Source organism: Cydia strobilella, chromosome 1 (genome assembly GCF_947568885.1).
Source record: "Cydia strobilella chromosome 1, ilCydStro3.1, whole genome shotgun sequence".
In the NCBI taxonomy this organism is placed as follows: Eukaryota; Metazoa; Arthropoda; class Insecta; order Lepidoptera; family Tortricidae; genus Cydia; species Cydia strobilella.
The window spans coordinates 11,470,154-11,494,010 of record NC_086041.1 but is presented as its reverse complement, the minus strand read 5'-3'; the positions used below and the strand labels follow the sequence as shown (position 1 = coordinate 11,494,010).

The 23,857-nt window shown below is 37.2% G+C and overlaps 1 protein-coding gene across 2 annotated transcripts; it reads right to left on the bottom strand.

Moving 5' to 3' along the window:
• Window positions 1–291: 291 nt before the first annotated feature.
• Window positions 292–23,857, bottom strand: LOC134741095 (putative glutathione-specific gamma-glutamylcyclotransferase 2). Of its 2 annotated transcripts, XM_063673867.1 has the most exons (3): window positions 23,365–23,857; window positions 17,251–17,286; window positions 292–1,589 (listed from the first exon to the last, which is right to left on the bottom strand). In XM_063673867.1, the coding sequence occupies exons 1-3, from the start codon at window positions 23,602–23,604 to the stop codon at window positions 1,059–1,061; spliced, it is 807 nt and encodes a 268-aa protein (XP_063529937.1). In that variant the 5' UTR covers window positions 23,605–23,857; the 3' UTR covers window positions 292–1,058. The 2 variants fall into 2 exon arrangements, with proteins under 2 accessions (XP_063529937.1, XP_063529945.1); XM_063673875.1 differs by lacking the exon at window positions 17,251–17,286.

Below are 23,857 nucleotides of genomic sequence, written 5' to 3'. Positions count from 1 at the left end.
CTCATACCTAATCCAGTTTTATACTAGATTCATGTTCGTGTTAGGTACACGTTTTTCTTTGTAAGAAACGCCATCTTAGTTGTAATCGTAGAAATCAGTTACACACAGTGAACTGCACGCCAACTGCAACGTCGGCGTGCAGTTCACATACAAGTTGCAGACGGGTTTCAGTCCGTTTGTACCGGTCCTGTCAACAGAGGTGACCACAGGCTGTCATCGTTAGCACGTAGACCACTAGGGCTTAGAACGGTAATCTTACATATATTATTGTTTTTAAATTAGAAATGAAACCGAACATGATTTAATTCATAAATTTATTTTTGTCGTTGTAATTATGGCGTTGCCTTACATTGTCATACAAATTGTTTATATCAAAATTATGCTAGTGATCATTGCGAACATACAAACTAGTTCAAAAATTACACGACGTACAAATTCAGCCCTTTAAGAGCATTTTGTTCCTTAATTACAAATTATAAAATTCTAGCACAGTAAATCTTATGCATCAATTAAATAGTTTTTTTATTGGTAATGACATATATAACAAACATAACGTCATAGGATATAAAACAAATTAGCATCACTTAATAAAATAATCACAAAATAATCTTAGTCTTAATCTAGATTCATAACATAATACTTGTCAATTTAATATTTTTGGTCAGTTTTAGTTGATTTGTAATCTAACTTAACCCTAACAAGATTGTATTAATTCAGTGTTTTGGGAACGTAACATTACCAACATTATCGTACCGATGGTCAACGGTTTAAATATTTATGAAATTGGCTATTGTAATTGTATAACAATGGCATGTTTTGCTAGCTGTCACGGAACCCTCCTGGGAAACATAATATACCTTACAAAAGACATGAATATCACATACATTTACGGAAGATTTATTAAAAAAGAGAGTGTACCATCATCGTTCAAACATGTCATGTCATACATTTTTAAAGCAAAGTCGAACATATGTTTGGCATTAGCACCTCATTCATTCCATATCATACTCGTTTGAGCTTAAAGCAACATACCTAATTACCATACAATCGAGCACTCATCACATGTTCACGCAACGCAACTTCTTTTCGGGAATTCTAGAAGCAAACTGGTAGCTGGGGACAACCGCCGTCGCTTCTTTCTCTTCCGATACCTCCACATTTTCCACAACCTGGTCTCCTCCCATCAAGTTTCTTAAGCAAATCTTCATATCGGCAGCAAACTTTCTGACGAGTCTCTCTAATGAAAACAAATGGTCGTCTAAAGCTTCAGGTATCTCTTCCCTCATGAAGTCAGCTAGCCTCAAAAGGTATTCGGCATTGGAGCCGGAAGATCCGGAACATTCGAGAATTTGTTTCGCGATGTCTGGTAAAGGAGCAGCGCCAAGCCAGTGCCGGTTTTCCGGGACTGCGATATATAGAACTGCGTCCTTTTTCTCGCTTGTGGAGCTTGAGGGAAGGAAAGATGGGCGAGAGTGGAAGTTGACGGTGTACGTCCGGTAGCCTCCGAGCTGGCACTCCCTTGTGCTGAGATAGGGCAGGGCAGCCTTGTTATCGGCGGCAACTAGGAATGCTTTGCCCCAGGTAATACCCTGGAATCAAAAAAAAGATCATGTTAGTTCGTAAATCACACATTCGTATATAAAATTTACGAGAGAGACTTTACTACTTTTGTAAGAAATTCAATTTAATATATTCTTAGACTTAGTTTTTACGATATACTTATGCAGTTACAATTACTGGTACGTAGAAACATTTTCTAGATACGGCATTCAGGTCGGTGCGACTGAATAGAACTTGATTAACCATGACAAATGGCTGTTTAGGTAATTTGATCGAAACTGAATTTGTTTGTAAACGATTGCTTCGCTTTTTGCTTTATAATTTCTAACTTCCTCAGTGTGACGACAAATATTGCCCGGTTTGAAAAAACTGTCTAATCTATATGTTACCTAGTCCCAATGGTGGGAGAATGGCGAATTACTTTAAGGAATTAGATTCAATCAACAAGTGTTTGATAGAAAATCACTGTAGGAGTATTTTCAAGGAAGGCTCCAAATACTTTTTACACACGACTCTGTTGTTATAGTAGATTGTGTCACAAGGGAGCAAAATTACATATCTACGGCGAGGGCGTACAATTGAATCCTAAACGAAGCGAAGGATCCCGAAAGTAGCGAGGGATTCTAAAGTAGAATCCTGAGCGTAGTGAGGGATTCAAGTGTGATACGCCCAAGATAGAAATAATTTTGCTTCCATGTGACACATACTGCTTTTCATATCACCTATGAGGTAATTATAATGTTTAAAAATATTATCAAAGCTAAAAAAAAAATTGCGCAAAAAAATGTAAAAATAGTGTCCTAGAACAGAAAAGTGTTACTTTGATCCCTCCTAGCAGGGAAGAAAAAGCCCTTTTTCGAATTGGTCACGTGAAAAAAGTATTTTGTGCATGTTATTTTACGGGGCGAAATTTTTATTATTTTTGTATCTAAAAATATGCTTTGCTGTAGGAACATCTAAATTGGGAAACTTTATTTAAAGAAACTGCGCGCACGCAATAGCAGACTTAACCTGTTTCTTTACTAGGAGATAATAGCGAATGAGTACGGAAATAAAAAGACAATTTATATCATGAAAAATGTGAGCGACCTTAATTCAGGCCTTGTCACTTACCTCTTGACAAAATTAGTGAAATATGATCTTTTAATCGCAATATATAGAAACATTGATACTATATATTTTGTTTGCAGGATATTTCTATACCATAATAACAAGATAAAGGTATTTGTCACATGCAAAGTTATCATAGTCTCTGAATTAATTAATTAGAACCCGTACTTAAAGGGTAAAAACGGGACCCTATTACTAAGACTCCACTGTTCGCCAGTCTGTCTGTCTGTCTGTCATGAAGCGTGATAGCTAGGCAGTTAAATTTTCACAGATGATGTATTTCTGTTGCCGCTATAACAATAACAACAAATGCTAAAAAATGAATAAAATTAATATTGAAGTGGGGCTTCCATACAATAGACGTGATTTTTTGCCGTTTTTTGGGTAATGGTACGGTACGAAACCCTTCGTGCGCGAGTCCGCCTCGCACTTGACCGTTTTTTTATTTAATAGTCTACTGACGTCTGATAACTATATAAAACAACGTCAAAGATTATTAATAAACGAGATTTGTGAATAAAAGATGAAAATCTGTTCTGAGTCTGTTGTGAGTAGATTCGATATGTCGTGATCAAAGATCAGGACCCAGAACCTTTTGTTCTGATAACAGCGATAAGGCGGAGGACGTACTGGTATTATAAGATTTCCCGTCTGCAATCATGGAGAAAGGTGCAACAATAATGTAATAATAATAATAATAACAACAAAACAGGAAAGCGGGACATAGTGTTTCTTTCATTAATCAGAATTGGTACGTCTAAATTCTAGACTCTAGAATAGGGTGTTAGGTATTGCAATTTGACCTTTGCTTGTACCCGTGAATTCCTTTCTTGACAACGAGGCTTCGGCAAATGCGAAATAAAAACAAATGGAAATATATAAATATTATTAAACACTTTTATAACATAAATCTGTCGCAGAATAATCTCCAAGGGATTAATCACATATTAGTTGAATGATCTGATCTGTTGTTGACATGTTCAGCTTATTAAGATAAGATTATGTGAAAATAATATTTCCATTATGCCACGTGTATGTCACAAGTGGCGAATTAGCGATATCAGATAAATACACAGTGTTAGGAAAATCACATGAACACAAGAATACAAGATACAAGACTATACACAACACACAATCTATGGATACAAGATTTGTACTGATAAAATAATAATATGTAGGTAAAAAGAGACTTACTAAGGACAAAAGCACCGCAAGAAATTGTCACGTGTGCATGTACTAGTTGGGTTTTGAAAGACAATATCGCCCCCGATACGACAGATACCGATAATGTCTATAATAGTACTTTGATACAAAATGTATCATGTTGATATTTATAGACAGGCTTTCAAGACGGCGCGACAGAATGTCTAATAGCAAAACCAACAATACCGTATAGCTATAATATTCTCGACATCAAGGGAGCTACCTGCCTAGCCTCTGGTACCTTAACGTACTAGGTAGATTGCTCCTGAAAGTAAGAAGAATAACATCTTGGTAAATAACATTGATTACTTTATTCTGATTAAGTTCTTCATAAAGTATTATGTAACTTGACAGTACCGAGAACAATGACAATATCGTTACAGTACAATCGAAGAATACCTACTTAATTACGTAATTAATTAATATTTCAAATACCCAGAGGAAGTTATTATCTCAGAACAATCAATAAGTAATGGTGTTAACAATATCTACTGTGCCATATGTACCCCCATTGTTTTATAACAATAACATAATTGACCCAGGGATCACATAATAATTACGTTTTGTTTAACAATTTGGTATGTTTCATACTCTTATCTTATTCATGCCATAATACTGATAACATTCAGGTATAACGAGGGCATGGTTTCGTTATTTTAATGTACAATTTTGGGTATTTGAAAATCAAGATTGATAATTATAAACAATTGTAAAATAGTCAAAGTATGGTATGGTTTTTTATTTATTTAAAGTAGTAGGAAAGAATAGGAATTATGTACCATACCTATAAAGAATATACTTTCTTTTGAAAAATATAGACTGATTCTTTATTATAACCACATAACGATGTTTGTAAAACAACATAGAGAGGATTACATGTAACATAAAAGAATTAAAGGAAGACATAACAAATAATAAATCGACTGACGTAAGAAATATTGTAAATAATTGATACGCAGTCACTCACTCAGGTTATCGGTTGTTAGCAGCTGGATGATACCAGATCAATATAAAATCATACAGTCCATAACCTCACGACCTCACAATGAAGATAATTTAGAAATCACTAGTTTCTGCAAAAATGTATCATTGGCACGTCTTGGTTATACGTCTGGTTGTACAGTGAGGATCGAAATTGCATGGAGAATGCAATTCAATTATGAATGAAATTACAATTTGAATTGAAATTGCAATTTCATTCATAATTTCTCCATACAATTTCGAAACTCACTGTACCTACAAACGAGGGTAAATCTAGATACTAAAAGATAGAGTAAGGTTTCCGTTAAGACTTTGGATTTAGCAAATGCATATATCAAAGACAACTTGCCAGACCGCATAAATGTCCTCGTAAAACGATTCTGCGGAGTCGTCGGAGGGCCTACAGCGAAAAATCAAAATTTCTATATTTGCCTCTCTGTGGCATGAATATGGAAGAGCGAAAGACAGGCATATAACGAAATTACGATTTTCGCGGTAGGTCTGATCGACTGTTACTAAATCTCGTGGCGCGCATTGAAACAGGGTGGCGAGCTGGTGAGTTGAACGAATTGAAAATTGCCGGATGCAATTAGAGCGCCAATAACTAAATTCCTTTATGCGGAACACGATTCATCTTTAGACCATACTCGTTATCTAACAATTCTAAACTACAAATAAAACGAAATCCCCCGTGGGAATTATATCTTGACTAATCTCCTGATTAGGAAATGAGAACATTGCACATTTGAGGCAGCATATATTACTAGAGGCTCGTCCATGCCCGAGCCTTTTCATGTAGAGTGACTGATATAGTTATTGGCCACTCCTAACAAACCAGAAAGAAACACGCCAATAAAAGTCTTATTGTTAAGAGTGGCGTAATTTTCTATATTTTTCTGTAATGTTCTTATGGCGGTCAGCAAAATATTATCGGCGCGTGTCGATAACTTAGTATAGGTTAGACTGGTTAGAGCAAGCGCTGATTTGATTAAGATAATGTCTGTACCGCCGTAGATTAGAGATGTATAAAACACTTGATTATGGTTTAATAAATCAGTCTGTCTACCCGTCAACGGTACCTTTTACTCACCCAACCACGTTCCTCTAAAGTTCTACTACTGTTAGTAGCGAATCAAGCCAATATACAGTGCATGTAAACGTGTATAGGTAGAATCTTGGTGAAACAATTTCAATAGTTATTTGTTATACAAGGGTGCAAAGTTGTATTTTACCCGCGAGTGTTTCAACACACGAGAAGATACATTTGCACCCGTGTGTAACACAAAACTTTTCCCCTCACTATAGCGAGGAAAGTGCAACATCCACAGGCGTTAGATCATTTTTTTACGATATTATATCAGAAAACACTAGAAATTCTGATTTTTACGTGAGTACAAACAACAAAGAACAGTAAAAATTTTGTTGACAATGTTGACATTTCTGTTCTGACGTATGAAATGTCAACGATGCGTTTTTAAAATTGCATCGACTCAACTTGTGCATTCAGAATTATATTTAACATCATTATAAAAAATCTAACGTTTCTCATGGAATTTTAAGGTTTATGACTTAAAATTTAAAATTAATAAATAAAGCTAAATTTGGTATTTTTTATTAGATTCTCAAACCATTTATTTAATGATAATTAATATCGAACGAACCATTATTATGAGCGTTTTACGTTTTGTTATCTGTCAAGCTACTTAAACACGCTCCATCCAAGGTCAAATTACTTTCCCCACTAGTGGATAAAATGCGTTTTTCTCCGCTTGTTTTAAAGGATAAAAGACGGCTTTCCGAGCTAGTGAGGGGAAAAATATGGTACCCAACACCTACTTATGTAACCCAATATTCATATGCAAATAAATCATTCGTTCAAATCATTCATTCATAGCCAATTACTATGTAGTTGGCCAATAACCTATATCAGTCACCCTACCTTGGTACAGGGGAATAAGAAACTGCAACAGTCTTTAGTTTAGACGATGTTATTTTCGTGGCATGGATAGTATTCAGGTACATGTTTAAACTAATAAATATATATAAATTAATTAATTAATCCGGTACGCTCGCGTGTAACCCATGAGACTGTGGCTGAAAGATTAATCAATTCGTATATGCCATTGAACTTTTATTGTTACCTAACCAAATTGCAAATCAAACTATGCTTAGAATTTTTCCTTTTTCTGGAACCACTATAGAAAGGGACGGGTTCTTTATCTCGTCTATAACGCGAATATTATAATGTATATATACATACACCTGATACACCTGCAATATTAAAGTGGCAGTACTATCTATTCTTATGGAGTATTTGTTTATACAACTTTATAAATACAAAACCAACACGTGTTACCGATGCGTCACACTCAGAAAGCGCAGTTCAATGACAATCTGATTGTGATTACTATTGGCACATGCTTTAAATGCCCGTCATACGCAATACATCGATAGCATGAAACGGTATAGTAATAAATCTATTAATGTATGCACGACTTGCACGAGTAACGTTCAAGCCGTTTAAGGACATACGCTGAAGAAAAAAGAACCATTTCAGAAAATATTTAGTGTAATAAATTAAATGCTGTATTAACACATTTCGTTTTTTTAGCATCACTGTCGCAAAGAATAACTAATCAAAAGACGAATGTTTCCTTTCAAGGTAAGATAACTTAATTTTTCGCCGTTGTGAGTAAAAAAAATTGAAATATACCTAAATAATTAAGGTTACGCCGTTTTCACGTTTCTGTTTATATTTAATAACACCAAAATAATAACTGTGCATAAATAAGGATAAATTTAAACTGAAATTATATTTATGTATTAGTCTTAGCTTATTCAGCACTAGCTGTGCCCGCGGCTTCGCCTGCGTGGAATTCGGTCTGTGTCAGTAAGCGGCTAATTCAGCCCTAATTTATCTCCCTGTCCCCTGGAGACAGAACTTAAAGTAAAGTTGACAGATGGATACGCTAGAGGACTGTAGTCCAGATAAAATATTTTACAATTAGGTACCTACCACCAAAGATAGATATAACTCCGTAATAGATGGATACAGTCTAAGGAAAAAACGTGCCTCGAAAATCACGAAAATTTGATTCTCGATCAGATGTCGCTACTACCTTTTGCCTACTCTCGTATAGAGGGCGTTGACGGTTTCGTTTGTTATTATTTAACAATTTTAACGCATATCAGTGAAAGAACATGGGTCAAAATAATAAAAAATACAGTACCATTTATGTATTTTTACGTCCTTGACTGTACCTATGCAAATCGGGTACACTACATAATTCCGAATTTTTTTATTCCGAATTTTAGAATGTCGAATTTTATCATTCCGATTTTTAAATGCTCGACCCATCAAAATTCCGACTGTCATAATTACGAATGATGAAAATCACGAAGATTTATATTTCCGAAAACCCAAAAAGCCGAATATTGTAAATTCCGAACTACATAATTCCGACTATAACAATTCCGATGGTGGCAAACACCGAATTTAACATTTACGATTTTCAAAATCACGAATTCGGAATTGCCCTTATTCTGAATTTACGTGATTCCTATTTTAAATATCCCAATTTTTTAATTTCCACTTTTCGGGCAACAGTTCGTTTTCTTGGGGGTCGCAGTTCTAACCTAACCTAACCCACTTTTCTGGCAACAGTTCGTTTTCTTGGGGGTCGCAATTCTAACCTAACCTAACCCACTTCTGGCAACAGTTCGTTTTCTTGGGGGTCGCAGTTCTAACCTAACCTAACCCACTTCTAGCAACATTTCGGGTTCGGTTTATTTATGCCGAATTTTTATGCCAAAAATATTTTATGCCGAATTTAACATGATGCGGCACGACAGGTACCCGTAATAATTACTAAAACGTGAGTCTTCATTTGAATATCACGGATTTCATTTTTCCGATCTTGTAAAAAACCGAATTTCTGAATACCGAATTATTTTATTTCCGATCGGACAATGATTTTTCGGAATTTAAGAATTCGGAAAAATTTTTTTCGGAAAAGTGTAAAATCGGAACTTTAAGCTTTCTGTCAAGTGACAATCGGATTTTAAGTTTTCGGAAATAGCACTCGTTATTTATAGCATTCGTGATTTTATTCCATCGTGTTTTTAAAAATCGTAATTTTGATATTTCGGACTTATAAATAATCGGGATTATGAAAGTCGTGGTTATAAAAATCGGAAAAACGTATTTCGGAATATTTGGGTGTTCCCATCAAAATCATGGCATCCAAATCGGTCCTCCAGTCAAATCAGTCTAAGCATGACGCCGGCGGCGGGCAGCGTCTGCCCCTTTTTTTTTGTTTTCGGAGTGGGAAATGCATCTGCCCCTACGACTTGTTGATGGTCATACCGAAGCAGACGCTCACGGGGACCTGTAGGCGCTTGAAGTGGAACGGGAAGTTGCTCGGACTGAAGGGGATACGCGGGATGAACACGGCTTCTCCGGCGCCACACTCCGTCAGGATCTGCGCCTACATATGTATTACGTACGATGTATTTGGGATCACAATCGAACTCGCGCTGGCTTGCCGTTTCAGCCGAAAGCGAAGCGACCTGCCTGGCTAGAGCGCCACTGAGTCTCTCACCGTGGTTTTTCTCAGACTCCTGAGACCGTGCCCCTTGTGGCCGCAATGCATTGCGAGACTTTCGCGAAAGATTCGATTTTTTTCGGGAAGGCATGGTAACGCGTTTAAGTCCCAAATCGTTTGACATTTACTGAAAAATGTTTTTTTTAAAGTACCCACCTTCGTGACCATTATTAAGAGGAAAGGGCACGGCCGCTTCTCCATGCAAACGCAGTCTCCATTTTTTTGGTTAAAAACTACCCTATGTTCTTCCACGGGACTCAAACTATCTCTATACCAAATTTTATCTAAATCGGTTTAGCGGTCTAAGCGTAAAGAGAAATTAAAAAAAGTTTTTTCATATTTTTTTGTGTTTTCACTTGGGAATGGTGTCATTTTGATATCATAAATCAATTCGGCATACCCGATTTATACAAAAACGATACCTAACTTGGCCTAGTACTTAAAATGATATAGTTATCAAGATAAAGTTTTTAACCCCTTTTTCACCACCATGGGGGGATGAATTTTTAAAAAACGCTGAAAGCAATTTTCTTGCTTTTTAATATAATAAAGTTATGAAAAGTTTTAAGTTTCTAGCTTAAAATAAAATTTGCACCCCAAGACAAACTTTCATCCCCTTTTCAACCCCCTGAGGGGTTAAATTTCCAAAAACGTCAAAATTAGTTTTTTTGTAATCGTCTATCATACCTTTCTAAGAAGTTTCAAAGCATTTGTAATGGATTCAAACTTTCAACCCCCTTTTAACCCTGTTAGGGGACGAATTCTTGAAAACGCTAAAATCACTTTTCCTATATTATAATAATATGCCCATTATACAGTTTCAAGTAACGCACTCAAAAAAAAAAATTGATCTCCATACAAACTTTCAACCTCTATTTCACCTCCTAAAGGGATGAATTTTCAAAAACGCTGAAATTAATTTTCTTGTATTTCAATAATATATCTTCTTACGAAGTTTCAAATTGCTAGCTTAAAATAAATCTTGAACCCCATACAAACTTTCATCCCCTTTTTAACCCCCTTAGGGGTAAAATTTCTCAAATTTTTATAGCCTATAACCTGGCCGTGGATTTTTTCGACAGATTAGTAAAGTTTTCATCAAAATCCGTTCAGCCGTTTTCATTAGTTGCGCGGTCAAATAAACAGACAAACAGATAAACAGACAAACAGATAAACAGACAAAAAATCTAAAAACTGTTGGAATGTGTTCTGTTATCGATTCTAAGTATCCCCAGCCAATTTTTTTTCGAATATCTTCCATGTACAGACTTTCGACCCTCTTTCGCTTTATTATATGTATAGATTATGATCGCGAATAAATTGTTAACATCCGCCGATCCATTCAGAGGATACGCAATGTTTTCTCAAAATGGATCGGCGGCCAAAGGGGACTGAAACGGACCGATGACAATTGCAATGTTGCGTTGCACAATAGGGTCTAGTCAAATCAGTTTCTTTTTTCGAACTGTCAAAACGATTTTGCTACTATGGAATTTATATGAAACTAGCAAATGAAACCACAATCAAATTACCTACTCTTTATAGTTTTACCCCCCTTTTCATAAACGTCTACTAAAGTTGAGAAGCCGCTAATAATCGTTTTTGTCCCTTTCCATCATACCAATACGTCGGAAAGGGACAAACGATTATGAGCGGCTTCTCAACTTTAGTAGACGTTTATGAATAAGGGGGTTATACAGCTTTAAAATAGAAATTGTGTCTAAAAATAACTGCTGTCTACGTTTCTCTATTAATCCTCTGGTGTTTTATTTCATGCATGGTGTAAAATAATTTATTTTAAATACAGTCAAAGACCCTGTTAAGTTTCTGCGATGTGGAACAATTCAACAATAAAACCGCATTATCGCTCGTGTTAAAAAAGGATTTTCAGTAAACTAGATCGATTTTGGAGGAAAAAAACTGCCTAAAACTCCGGTTGAAGCTAGAAAACACGAAGTTTTATTGTGGAACCGGATAGTCTTATCCCCTTATTCATAAAACTTTACGGGCCTGATTTATTTAAACTATGTTTTATCCCTTTCTTACAAATACAAGTCAAAATGACAGATAAAGACGAACGACAGTAACGCGTTTATGAATAACGCCATTAGTATTTTAAAATTTGTGACTTTTGTGAGTATCGACCTTATAGGTTATGGCTATGGTTCTATAAGGTGGTCGCAGGTGTTTCCGTATCCTCAATGAAAAAAAAAAAAAAACAATAGGTAGGTTTCAAATTGCTGAGGAACATATAGCTATTATTATGGAACCATCAAGGTAAGTATCTGACCAAAAGAAAATACTCCAATTCATTATTTATTCACATGCCCCTTTGGATTACTCATGGATGCAAGAGCACATATAAGTATATAATCATATAGCGCTATATTTGTCATAACTCCGCTATATTGTTAACGAGGTCATTACTCATTACATAGAGATAAAATCAATAACACCATGAAATCGCATTTTTATGACAAAAATACCTAACCTTTCATCGTCTAGACTGGTTTATCTGTTATATTCGTAACCTGGTTGTGCCATCATATTATCGTGGTGATTAAAATAGACATGGTAATCTATCATGTATTTATTTATCACATACGACATTGTTTTGTATTGATAAGCAGTCGTCAATATTCCCTGCACCATTACAATAGGGTATTCTCATACAAGTCAAATCAGTTTTTATTTTTTAGAACTGTCAAAACGATTTGCTAATATGTAATTTATATGAAACATTACACAATGATGTCACGGTCAAGTCACCTTTTATATTTATATCCGATTTATTAAATAGAACTTGTGTTTAAAAATCACTGCTATCCAAATAATTGGTTTTTCCAATAATTATCTGGTGCTCTTTAATTTACGCATGGTGTGAAATAATTTATTTTAAATACAGTGAAATACTTGGTCTATAGTTTACAATGTTAAAAAAAGCTCCTTTCTTTTGATAAGAATATTTAGGCTTCAGTTTATTCTTCTTAATTTGAAAATACTTTGATCTAACAGGAATAAGATTAGTGACAATTGGGTCACAGAATTAGACCTTATTATTCTTAATAGAGGCGGCGAGCGGCAAAGACAAGTCGGCAAGTAGAAAAGTATCTCAGTGATTAGTAAATCATCCATTAATGATTAAATGACCTCTAAAATATTGCAGGTATAGCGGATAGGCGAATAAAGGACACAATTATTGAAACAGAAGATTGTGAAAATTACGAAAGTACCAACGTAATTTAAATAAATCTACAGAGCGGAACTAACTAATAAAAAAATTCAAGTGCGTGTCGAACGTAACGCTGCGTCTTTACGTAAGCGAACAACTCGCGAACGCGAAGCGGCGCGGCGCGGCGGGCCCACGGCGTTCGCGTTCGCAACTTGATCGCCCACGTAGGACACTTCTATAGGTATCAAAGGATTGATTCGTTCCGCGCCGCATCGCTCCGCTTCGCGTTCGCGTGTTGTTCGCCTACGTCAGCGGTCGGCAACAGGCGGCCCGCGACCCTCTCACTTGCGGCCCGTGAGCCTCCCTGGCTATTTTGTATGTAATATTGACATACAACAATGTCTGATAAAGTTACTAACTTCGTTAACTACTATGTGGCCCTTGGCTGCTAGAAGGTTGCCGACCGCTGGCCTACGTATTAGTACGCTCCGTTATAAGGAAGGTTCTGTTCCTTCATATAATACAGTAACTGTTTAAGATATCGCTGAGACCAATACGCAAAAAAGTTGTATTTACAACCTCGATGTTATAGTTAGTGATATAAGGTCGTTTACGCATATTCTCAATTGTTCAACAACATATGACGAACAACCGTTTCTTGTGACTGTGATATGATGGCTCTTGTTATTTTTAAAGTCAGCAGATTGGGACGGACTGCGTGAGTTCTACGCGTCGTACCCGTGGAGGCAGCTCTGTTTCACATCAGAAGATCTTGACTCCTGCGCAGCCAATGTCGCCGAGACAATACTGGTGGGAATGGATTGCTTCATTCCCAACTCGGTAATAGCTGCGGGAGCAAAGAGACGTCCTTGGTTTAATCGGCCCTGTAAAGAAGCTACAGTTCGCAAACAAGCCGCTTACAGGGCTTGGACCAAGGCCGTAGCTAATAAGGATCCGAACGTTTCTGATGTGAAACGCAAATTAAACGCTGCCTCGAGGTCTAGTAAAAAAGCCATTGCCAGAGCTAAATTCGATTTCGTCGGCAGAATTGGTGAGAAACTAGCGGGCTACCCCACTGGGAGTCGCGCGTTCTGGTCACTTGCCAAAGCTGCCGAGGGAAATTTTTGTCAGCCGTCCTTACCACCACTGCGAAATGCTGATGGTGATCTGGCCCACAGTGCAAGAGAGAAAGCCGATCTTCGTGGTACTCTTTTTGCCTCGAACTCTACCTTGAACGACGACGGTAGCGCCGTGCCGCCCACGGATATTCGGCGGGAGTTGCTATCCCTGAACGTTCATAAGTCGAGCGGGCCAGACGGCAAACCAGCAGTTGTGCTTAAGCAGTGTGCTCCTGAGTTGAGTCCCGTGTTGGCGCGTCTTTTCACACTCTCTAGCGACAAACGGCATGTTCCATCTTCGTGGAAGACGGCCCTTGTGCACCCTGTGCCTAAAAAGGGCGATAGATCGGACCCATCGAATTACAGGCCTATCGCTATTACCTCCCTTCTCTCTAAGGTCATGGAGCGTATAATTAAAGCAAAGCTCCTGAGATACCTAGAAGAACACGATCTGATCAGCGACCGCCAGTATGGTTTTCGACACGGTCGCTCGACTGGTGATCTTCTAGTGTATCTCACACACCGCTGGGCTTCGGCCATTGAGAGTCAAGGTGAGGCATTGGCAGTTAGCCTAGATATAGCGAAGGCGTTCGATCGGGTCTGGCATCGGGGTCTCCTGTCGAAGTTACCATCTTATGGATTGCCGGAGGGACTATGCAAATGGATCGCTAGCTTTTTGTCCGGCAGACGCACACGAGCCGTAGTAGACGGAAGCTGCTCCGATAGCATGGACATTAACGCTGGCGTTCCGCAAGGTTCTGTGCTATCCCCAACGCTGTTTTTGCTGCACATCAATGACATGTTGTCTATCGACGACATTCATTGCTATGCAGACGACAGTACTGGGGATGCCTATTACACAGGCCGTGCCAACATCCTTCGTTCCGTGGTGCTGGAGAGTCGTGAAAAGCTTGTGTACTCTATCCAGAGTTTCGGTGTGGGGCCGAGACAATTTAGTGCGATTCAACCCCACCAAGACACAAGTTTGCGCGTTTACCGCTAAGAAAACCCCATTTACTGTGGTCCCTCACTTCGAAGGCACAGCCCTTACCATGTCGGGGAGTATTGGGATCCTCGGTGTCGACATCTCCAGTGACGTCCAATTCCGTAGCCACCTGGAAGGGAAGGCTGCACTGCCATCCAAAAAACTCGGTGTGCTCAATAAAACGAGGCGAGGTTATACTCTGGGGCAAAGACTGCTGCTATATAAATCGCAAGTCAGACCCCATATGGAGTACTGCTGTCACCTTTGGGCAGGAGCACCTAGATGTCAGCTTGGACCCTTCGACTCGGTCCAAAGGCGCGCTGTACGAATTGTCGACGATCCCAAACTCACAAGCGGTATTAAACCTTTAAGTCTAAGGAGAGACTTTGCCTCCTTGTGTGTGTTCTACCGCCTGTACAATGGGCTGTGCTCTGAAGAATTGTTTGACATGATGCCAACGGCCGCTTTCTATCACCGCACCGCTCGCCATCGGCAGGGCGTTCATCCTCACATCCTAGCACCTAAATGGTCGCGTACTGTGCGGTTTAAGAGGAATGTCCTCCCGCGTACGCTTCGGCTGTGGAATGAGCTCCCTGCCGAGGTTTTCCCGAGGGGCTACAGTATGGGGTTCTTCAAAAAAGGAGTGTACAGGTTTTTAAAGGGTCGGCAACGCGCATGTAATATCTCTGGTGTTGCAGGCGTCCATAGGCTACGGTGACTGCTTACCATCAGGCGGGCCGTATGCTTGTTTGCCACCGTCGTGGTATTAAAAAATAAAATAAAAAATAAAGTGACTTAATTTTTATTACTACCTGTTATTCGCTCCTTGAAAAGCGGGTGGTGGGGGAAGCCGAAACGAGAAAAAGAGCCCCGGGTTGGTCATTTTTTTGCTATTTTTTTTTAAATAACTTCTAAACTCATGAAATAAAACTATGAAAAACGGATTATATCGCGTATATTGAATTTATAATACATCCCGACGTTTCGAACTCTTTACAGCGTTCGTGGTCAACGGGTGACTGAGGAAAAATTACAAAATGCAAAAATACCCACATACTAAAATAATGAACAATCATAGACTACAAACTTTAAGGCTGGTTGTACATGCAAAATCGGTTCATAAGGCTAGTTATACACTATAATTATTATTATTATTTATTATTAGTTTGTTGAAATTTGGCATAGTGATCGTTTGAGTCCCGGGAAAGGACATATTTATTTATTTATTTAATCTTTATTGCACAAAAGAAAATACAATCGTACAAAAGGCGGACTTAATGCTATGAGGCATTCTCTACCAGTCAACCTTCGGGCAAAGCAGATAATTTGTAGGCGGTGCAACATAGTGATTACATATATACAAGTATAGTTAAATAATGGATAGGCATAGACATACATACATATACCTGTATATATAATATTCATATAAATACATACAATATACATACATACAAATACATAAGATATCAGATGAAACTTTCAAAACAGAAACACTAAGAATTCATCGTTCTGCCAGCAAAGTACTCACGTAAGGATTTTTTAAATGCAAATCTATTCGGACACTGTCTAATTTTAACAGGGAGACTATTCCAAAGGCGAGCTGCCTGAATAGAGAAAGAATAGGACATGAAACCTGTTCGGTGAGATGGTATGGACAAAGAAAGGTTGCCAGTAGAGCGAAGTTGACGGACACGAGAAACACCATAGTAGTTGAAGAAAGATAGATGAGATATTCGGGAGATTGGGGATCATTAATAACAGAAAAGAGGGTGCAAAGCATGCGAATATTTCGACGAACACGTATAGGATAGTTTTTACTGTCGGAAATCATCCGTAAAGAGGGTGACACGGGGGGTGGAATTGCCTGTTAATTGATGTAAGCAATTAAGCATATGCTCAAATTGAATAACTGCCATTAACTTTATCCGGGCGCTATACTTACTTTAGGTGCTCACTAATTCCACGCAGAGGAAGACGCGGGCAAAAGTTAGTATAAAATATATCAGAACTAGATGTTTGTTTGCTAGATACATGTATGTATACAGCATTAATATAGCGCGTGCTCATATTATCCTTTTTATTAAAGCTAGATAATGTTAGTGTTCTATCATGCCTTTTTCATATAAAAATCATGTAACCAATGTAGCCCAGCCCGGTGAAAAGATAACTTGTTGTCAGCAGGGGCAAGATAACATAACAGCTGATAAATGTCTACTCCATACTCCATCTTATTTATTTTTTGTAATTAATATTGTTTTTCGTTATGTACATTGGTTGTTCCCTAGGTTTAATCAACCTTACGTTATGCATATCTCAGCCCGATTGACACTTCAGTTATTATTAACCTAGTGTGAAATGAAGACATAGAGTATAGATATTTAATCAAGAAGCGTCCAGCTGCTTTCAATCTTGCAGTGATTTATGTATGTAGCTGTAGACCTGACATAGAAATCCTAAAAATATCGACACGCTCAGTGTGGACGAGGATTATTTTGAATATTAAATACATATACTCACTTCTTGGTCCTCTATTAGCGTAGCAACTCGACCGGGCTGCAACAAAAAAAGGAACAATTATTTAGGTAGGTTATATAACATGTATGAAAAAATTTGCCTGGGATGGGATTAATTTGAAAACAGAAAATGCGACTACGTTAAACCTTGGTTAATACAATTTTTATTTAGTTGGAAGTAAAGTACTGGAGTTACTGTCATATGGAAAATCTGAACCAGGGCACACCCAAAGTGACTTAGGTTAGGACACGCGAATCCCCAGGGGTTCGCAAGTGATTGTTGAGGGTTTGCACCAATACAGTATACGAAAGGTAACGTGACTTGCTTATAAAAAAGTTTTGAAAATAATGCTTGAGAAATAGACATGCAGTGACCCGGACACGGAGTTTACTAATAACTAAGGCAGTCGCAAAAAAAAATTGTAGCACGGGCTTACGTTTGCTAAATCTTGCCGTGTTAAATTATGTTATGTATAAATTTTTAATATTTGTTTAATTGTACATTTAACGATTTTTTATAAATAAATAGAGGTAATTGGTATAGCAGTTGTTTTTAACAGATGTAAGGTTCTGCATTTTAATTTATAGGAATGTGTTTTACAGAATACACAGATAACATAACTACAACAAATATGTAATAAATACACTTATTACTTTTTCTTAATAGAAATGCAAATGTTGGTGACTTATACATATTTTATTAATGTAGATTATGTTATTGTATATTGCAGTGTTTTTTACATCGCCCATCGCCCATCCCGGTTTTTTTTTATAAGATTACAAACCAGTTTGAAGAATTTTGAAACATTAATTAAACAATTTAAACACAAATCACTAAAATTACATTTATAACTTTATAACTAAACGCGTCTTTTAACAAGAGTTTGAAGAAGTCGTACCTATTTTAGTCCATTCAATTTGACGCACACATACACAGCTGCCAAATGTTTACATTAAATACGCGTGTTGTTAAAAATATAACTGAGTTTAACGAGGGCGCCACCGTCTATACATTACTGGAAGTTATCTGCTGTTTTTATTAGTTCACAGTATTTCCGTTGTCAGTTTTTAATATGGTTCAGTGGTATCATGAGGTAGTAGCGTGTTCTACGGCCAATATTCGCAAATCTATAAATAAATTGTTAGATCTGCGTCACTGTGAACATACTAAATGGCGATTGTAAAGCTTTTCCAAACATACCGTTCCAAAAATAATTTATTCATTCATTTACCGCATGATTATGGCTCAATGAACCCAAATAATCGAGGCGAATTGGCGAAGTCAATCGCACACCGCGATGTCGCTGAAAACACAAGTAACGGTCTGTTTCTTTCTGTAAATAAAAATTGCAAGGTAAATCAAAATCACACTTCTCGGTTTCCTATTGAACTCAAATTTACCATGTACCTGGTCTACATAATCTACGTTACTTCGGTAAAAGTTTAACGCAACGTTATGATAGGTACCTACTTGGTACCATCAAGCGGATCTGATGATTGTGTCAAAATGTTTTCTTTTGACAAAAACTTGTTGCCCTTTTACGATAATTTCCTGGAATATACAAGTATTTAAAATGGACAAAATGTGGTAATCCAATTCCAAACAAAAAGCCATGTCAGTGCGCCGAATTTAGTCCAAATCCTTTTTACTTGAAAAATAGTAAACATCATACTAACTCGTATTTACAATACTTGTATAATACGTGGTAAAAACGATGCTTCAACACCTGGCGTACCTACTGCATGCAATGGTAAATGTTATCTTGTATAATAAAACCAGTTATCAACGCCAAATACCTAATGAGAACTATTTAAATTAGTTTATTGTTCAAATTGGGTCAACCTGTGTTTGCCGTCATCGCCAGCTGTTTTGGCTATATTGTGGCACGAGTTTGGGTTGTTTTTATTATGACTGCAAAAGGTTCGTCGCATTTACATTAGAAGATAGTCTGTTCGGAAAGAGAAGTCATGGAATGTATTGGGCCATTTGGGCCCCATACATTCCACGACTCTTCTCTTTCTGCACAAACTCCACCGAAGCTTGAGACTATGTTGGCATTACGAAAATCATAAATTTCGGGTTCTATTTTTTCTTAACCATCGTTATACACTTAATTTGATCATTTTTGCATGATTCTTGGAAAAAAGCCTGCCGTCTGTAAAATCCTGTTTCAGAACTACTGACGTGTCTTTGGTTTCGACATGCATTCGAAATAGCGCAGCAATTGAAAACTTTGTAATTGGCAACAAGAGATATCGATTAAGCTGGTTTTATATATTAAAATAAAACTAACAAATTATGTATGTACAGTCGCTATCAAATATATCGGAGCGGCCAAGGTGCTCACAAATATCTGAACTCGCCTCTATTATCAAGGCGTTAGAGTGCGTGTTCAGATATATTTGAGCACCTCGGCCGTTTCGATATCTCTGGTGACGACTCTACCTATAGGGCATAATTATGAGATGTTGGGTTTTGAGAGGGACTGCCAAAATACGCAATCAACCAGGGAGCTGGCCAAAACTATATTAACCGGCAATATAGCTTATGACAAAGGCGAAACAGGTATCGACGATGAATAACAAAAAACGCAAGCATGACCTAAATTAAATGAAAATTTTAAGTTAAGGTCGCGGGTTTTGTGGTGGCCGGGACGGCATTCGTCTCGTAAGAAAGTGCAAGTCTTGAACTGGTGCCAACAGTATTATGCCAAAAACATTATGAATGAAACAAAGCTCTAGTCATACAGAAGTATCTAGACAAGGGCTGATCATTCTAAGTAATCCTCAGGAATAATTGCTTAGTTTGGATCAGTAAATAATCAGTTCATTAGGCTTATACTTAAGAATCTATATTGAACAGTAAAATATGTCCGTGTAGTGTAGGTTCCGTAAGCGACGAAAACCTTTACGATAATATAATAAAAATGTAGAGCGTGTAAAATTTACAGGCTAAATTAATTAAACGCAGGCTACAGATATATACTACGGGATTATAAATAGGACATACTACAAAATCTAGTCGAGAGCCTGCTTTTTCTCGAGATTCTTATTTTGTAATCATTTTAGATAGGCATAGGCAGTGCCAATCGGATGTGCTAGTAATTTTTAACGAATTAGATGCAGTTCAGCTTCTTGGTTTTAAGACTTTTAAGCAATGTTCTTTTGTCACAAGTTAGTTACCCAACGTCGCAAAAACATTGCAAACCACAACATTCAAACAAATTTCAATAATCAATTAGAGATTGACAAACAAAAGTAACCGAATTAGTTTTCAGATAGGTAAATAGGTACTCTGCCTGTTCCGTACCGCCATGCTGTCATTGTGTAAATTTTTACGTGAAGTAAATACAAAGACTACTTTAATTATTTTCTTTGTTAATTTACCTCCAGTAAGTGTTGTTTTTTTAACCCTAAGTATTACATATTGACACCCAGTTTTACATTATATATAAAAAACATGGAATGAAATCGCCGTTTGGTTTACTTTTTTGTGGAATATAAAGGCGGGATGCCACCAGTGTGCGGCACTGTGCGGCACAAGCATATACAGTACAAAAATGTTCGTGCCCCACTCTGGTGGAATTCCGCCTTAATGACTTTAAGAGCTCGAGCTTAAGTTTATTCTAGGTACTAGGTAGGTAGGTTTCTAAGTAGGTAGGTAGGGACACTACTTTCCAGTGACAGGGAGCATATAAAACTCGATCATCGGTGTGCCTTACATTTAAACATCGAGCAAACTAAAGTCTCATGTTATTTTTATGTTGATTACAATTATTCGACCCTACCCACTTGTATAGTTATATTCTGGCGTAGGTATTTCTGCACTATTCTTATTATCGGTACATCGTTGGTCACGTATTGACGGACTATCTGCTTGCCATTTAATTAGGATATCGCTAGTCCGCACTTCTAGCTAAGAACATTACTAAAGGGTAACGGTAATTATGATCGCGTAAAATTCGGTACATAGTGTTTTTGAAGTAAAACTTCTTTAGGCGCGACTAGTGGATGTCAGATATTTTTTCTGACGGAAGTAACGCTCAGTAGTGACACACGTCCAAGTGCCAACATAGCGATAAACGTCATCGCCAAAGAAGTTTTCCTTCAATCGCGCGTATAGATTACACGGACAATTTTTTTTTATTACAGATATGCCGAAGCGTACGTAATTCGCCTGAATAAAAAGGTAAGTAGGTATAACCTTTTGGGTTCGCTGTAGCGTGTGATTTCATCTTCTCCCTACCTATTGTCGCGAATATTTTCGCTCCGCGGGCCCGAAGCGACCAATTTTCCATTACACGCTCAGTTGATCCAGCTCCAGCATTAAAATTATTAAAAGACAATTTTTATTGTGACAATTTTCGCAAGGTCACTTGTAGCATTTGTAACCTAAAACTAAGTTTGATTTGACTACCTCCTACTGGCATAGTGTTGAATAGGACTAAAATAATGATAAGTAAGACAACAGTGTACCTAACTCACATTTTAACTTGTTAGCATGGAAGCATAAAATACCTACCACAGGTTTGTAATTAAAATTATATTTTCACCACACTCAATGGGTGATTACTGATTAGTATTGTAGTGACAGAATGAGAAGCAGTTTGGAAAAAAAATATTTTAATACAGGTGTTTCTATGAAAAATATAAAATCAGTAATAAGATGTACCTATATGACGATGTAATGAAATACACCCCTGCCTAAAGCATGTAGAAGGTAAAGGTAGCTTTACTGATAAAGATAATACAATTGTCTTATGGCGTTATTTATAAACGCGTTACTGGCCTGAATTAGCTATGAATTGTTTGTCTTTATCTGTCATTTTGACTCGTGTATTTGTAAGAAAGGGATAAAACACAATTTAACTAAATCAGGCCCGTAAAGTTTTGTGATAAGGGGGTTAGTTTTTTAAATATAAAAAAAAACAGACCAAAAATATTGACATAGGTACTTATATTAATAACTGATCTAGTTGGTAATGAATCTTTTAAAAAATTACGAATATTCTGGATGTATAAACACATTCTTTGGATGAAATGGTAAAACGCAAACCCTGGTATGTATGTATTATGCGTAAAAAATATCACCCCTTTTCTAAAAGCTTTACAAATATATATGTAGAACAAATAGATTATAGGTACTACAGATACATTGGAACCAGAGGTTGGCGGGGGTGAGATATTTACCTTATAATTTGACATGCCCTACTTCATATTATAAGGCAAATAGCTCACCCTCCCCGACCTCTGTTTAAAACACAAACTGTTGCAATATATATTTGGAAAATTATTCTAGGATGGCAGATAGGTACCTACTCTTGAAACATTGTTTCATCTGATATTATTGATGCTGACTTTACGAAATGGCAGCAGAATTTATGGATTTTATTACAAAGTTTTTGTAATAAAATCCATAAATTTTGCTACCATTTTGGAGGACTCGACTAGAAACTCGATCTTGAAATAAACTAGTTATGTAAACAAACATGTTATCAATATCTGTAACCCTTGATCTCTTGTCCACACCATAACACTTAAATCAATTAGCAATACACATACATTTATATAGTTTAGTTTTTTAGGGTTCCGTACCCGAAGGGTAAACACGGGACCCTATTACTAAGACTCCACTGTCCGTCTGTCTGTCTGTCACCAGACTGTATCTCTTGAACCGTGATAGCTAGACAGTTGAAATTTGCACAGATGATGTATTTCTGTTGCCGCTATAACAACAAATACTAAAAAGTACGGAACCCTCAGTGCGCGATTCCGACTCACACTTGGCCGGTTTTATTTTATTTAAGATTATCTCATCATGGTGCTCTAAGTATGTATAGTAAAAAACTAGCTAAGCGGCCCAGATGTTTCAACAGTAAGAATGGGTGTATCTCACTTACATAGGTATTTCTGCTAAGCTCACAATTTTAAATCTAAAAATCATATACCATAATTCCAATTATTTTTCTTGATGGCACCCATTGTCACAGAATTAGCACAATTAGAGACGTAAAGAAAATGTTTACGAATAAAAGGTGCGTGCCAACGATCGCTTTTTCCGGGTTGTTAATTGAAATTTGAAATTAACAAATATAATGTTCATACAATACATACATACCTTAAGGTCTGTTCCGCGATGCGTGGTATTCCCTTGCCAAAACCTTCTGGAAAACCCCTTCACGTAACCAGTAACACTCTGCTTATATTCAAATCCTGGATTCCAGCACAACGATCCGTAGCCGAAAACCCAAAAGGGTTCCTTTCGCGGCTCTATGACCTCCAAACACTGTGGCTGATCCAGTAGGTTCCTGGAAATACTTTCGTATTTGCTCGTACTGGCTTCATTGCTATTCTCCATCGTTAACTATTCCCTTATGCCGAAAGTATACTAGTGCAAAAACAACTTGCGAAATTCGCGACTACGTGTGACTTCAAATTAAGTGGTGAAAGTATAATATTGTAAGCTGTGTTAGATTAGAAGTAATTTATCACAGATATAAATGTCACGTTATTATTCTACTTGTGTCTCATCGTTGGTAATTTCGGTACGTTGTTACAATAATAATAAACTACGAGTATTTTGATCTAAGCCTTCCCATAACGACGTTCGA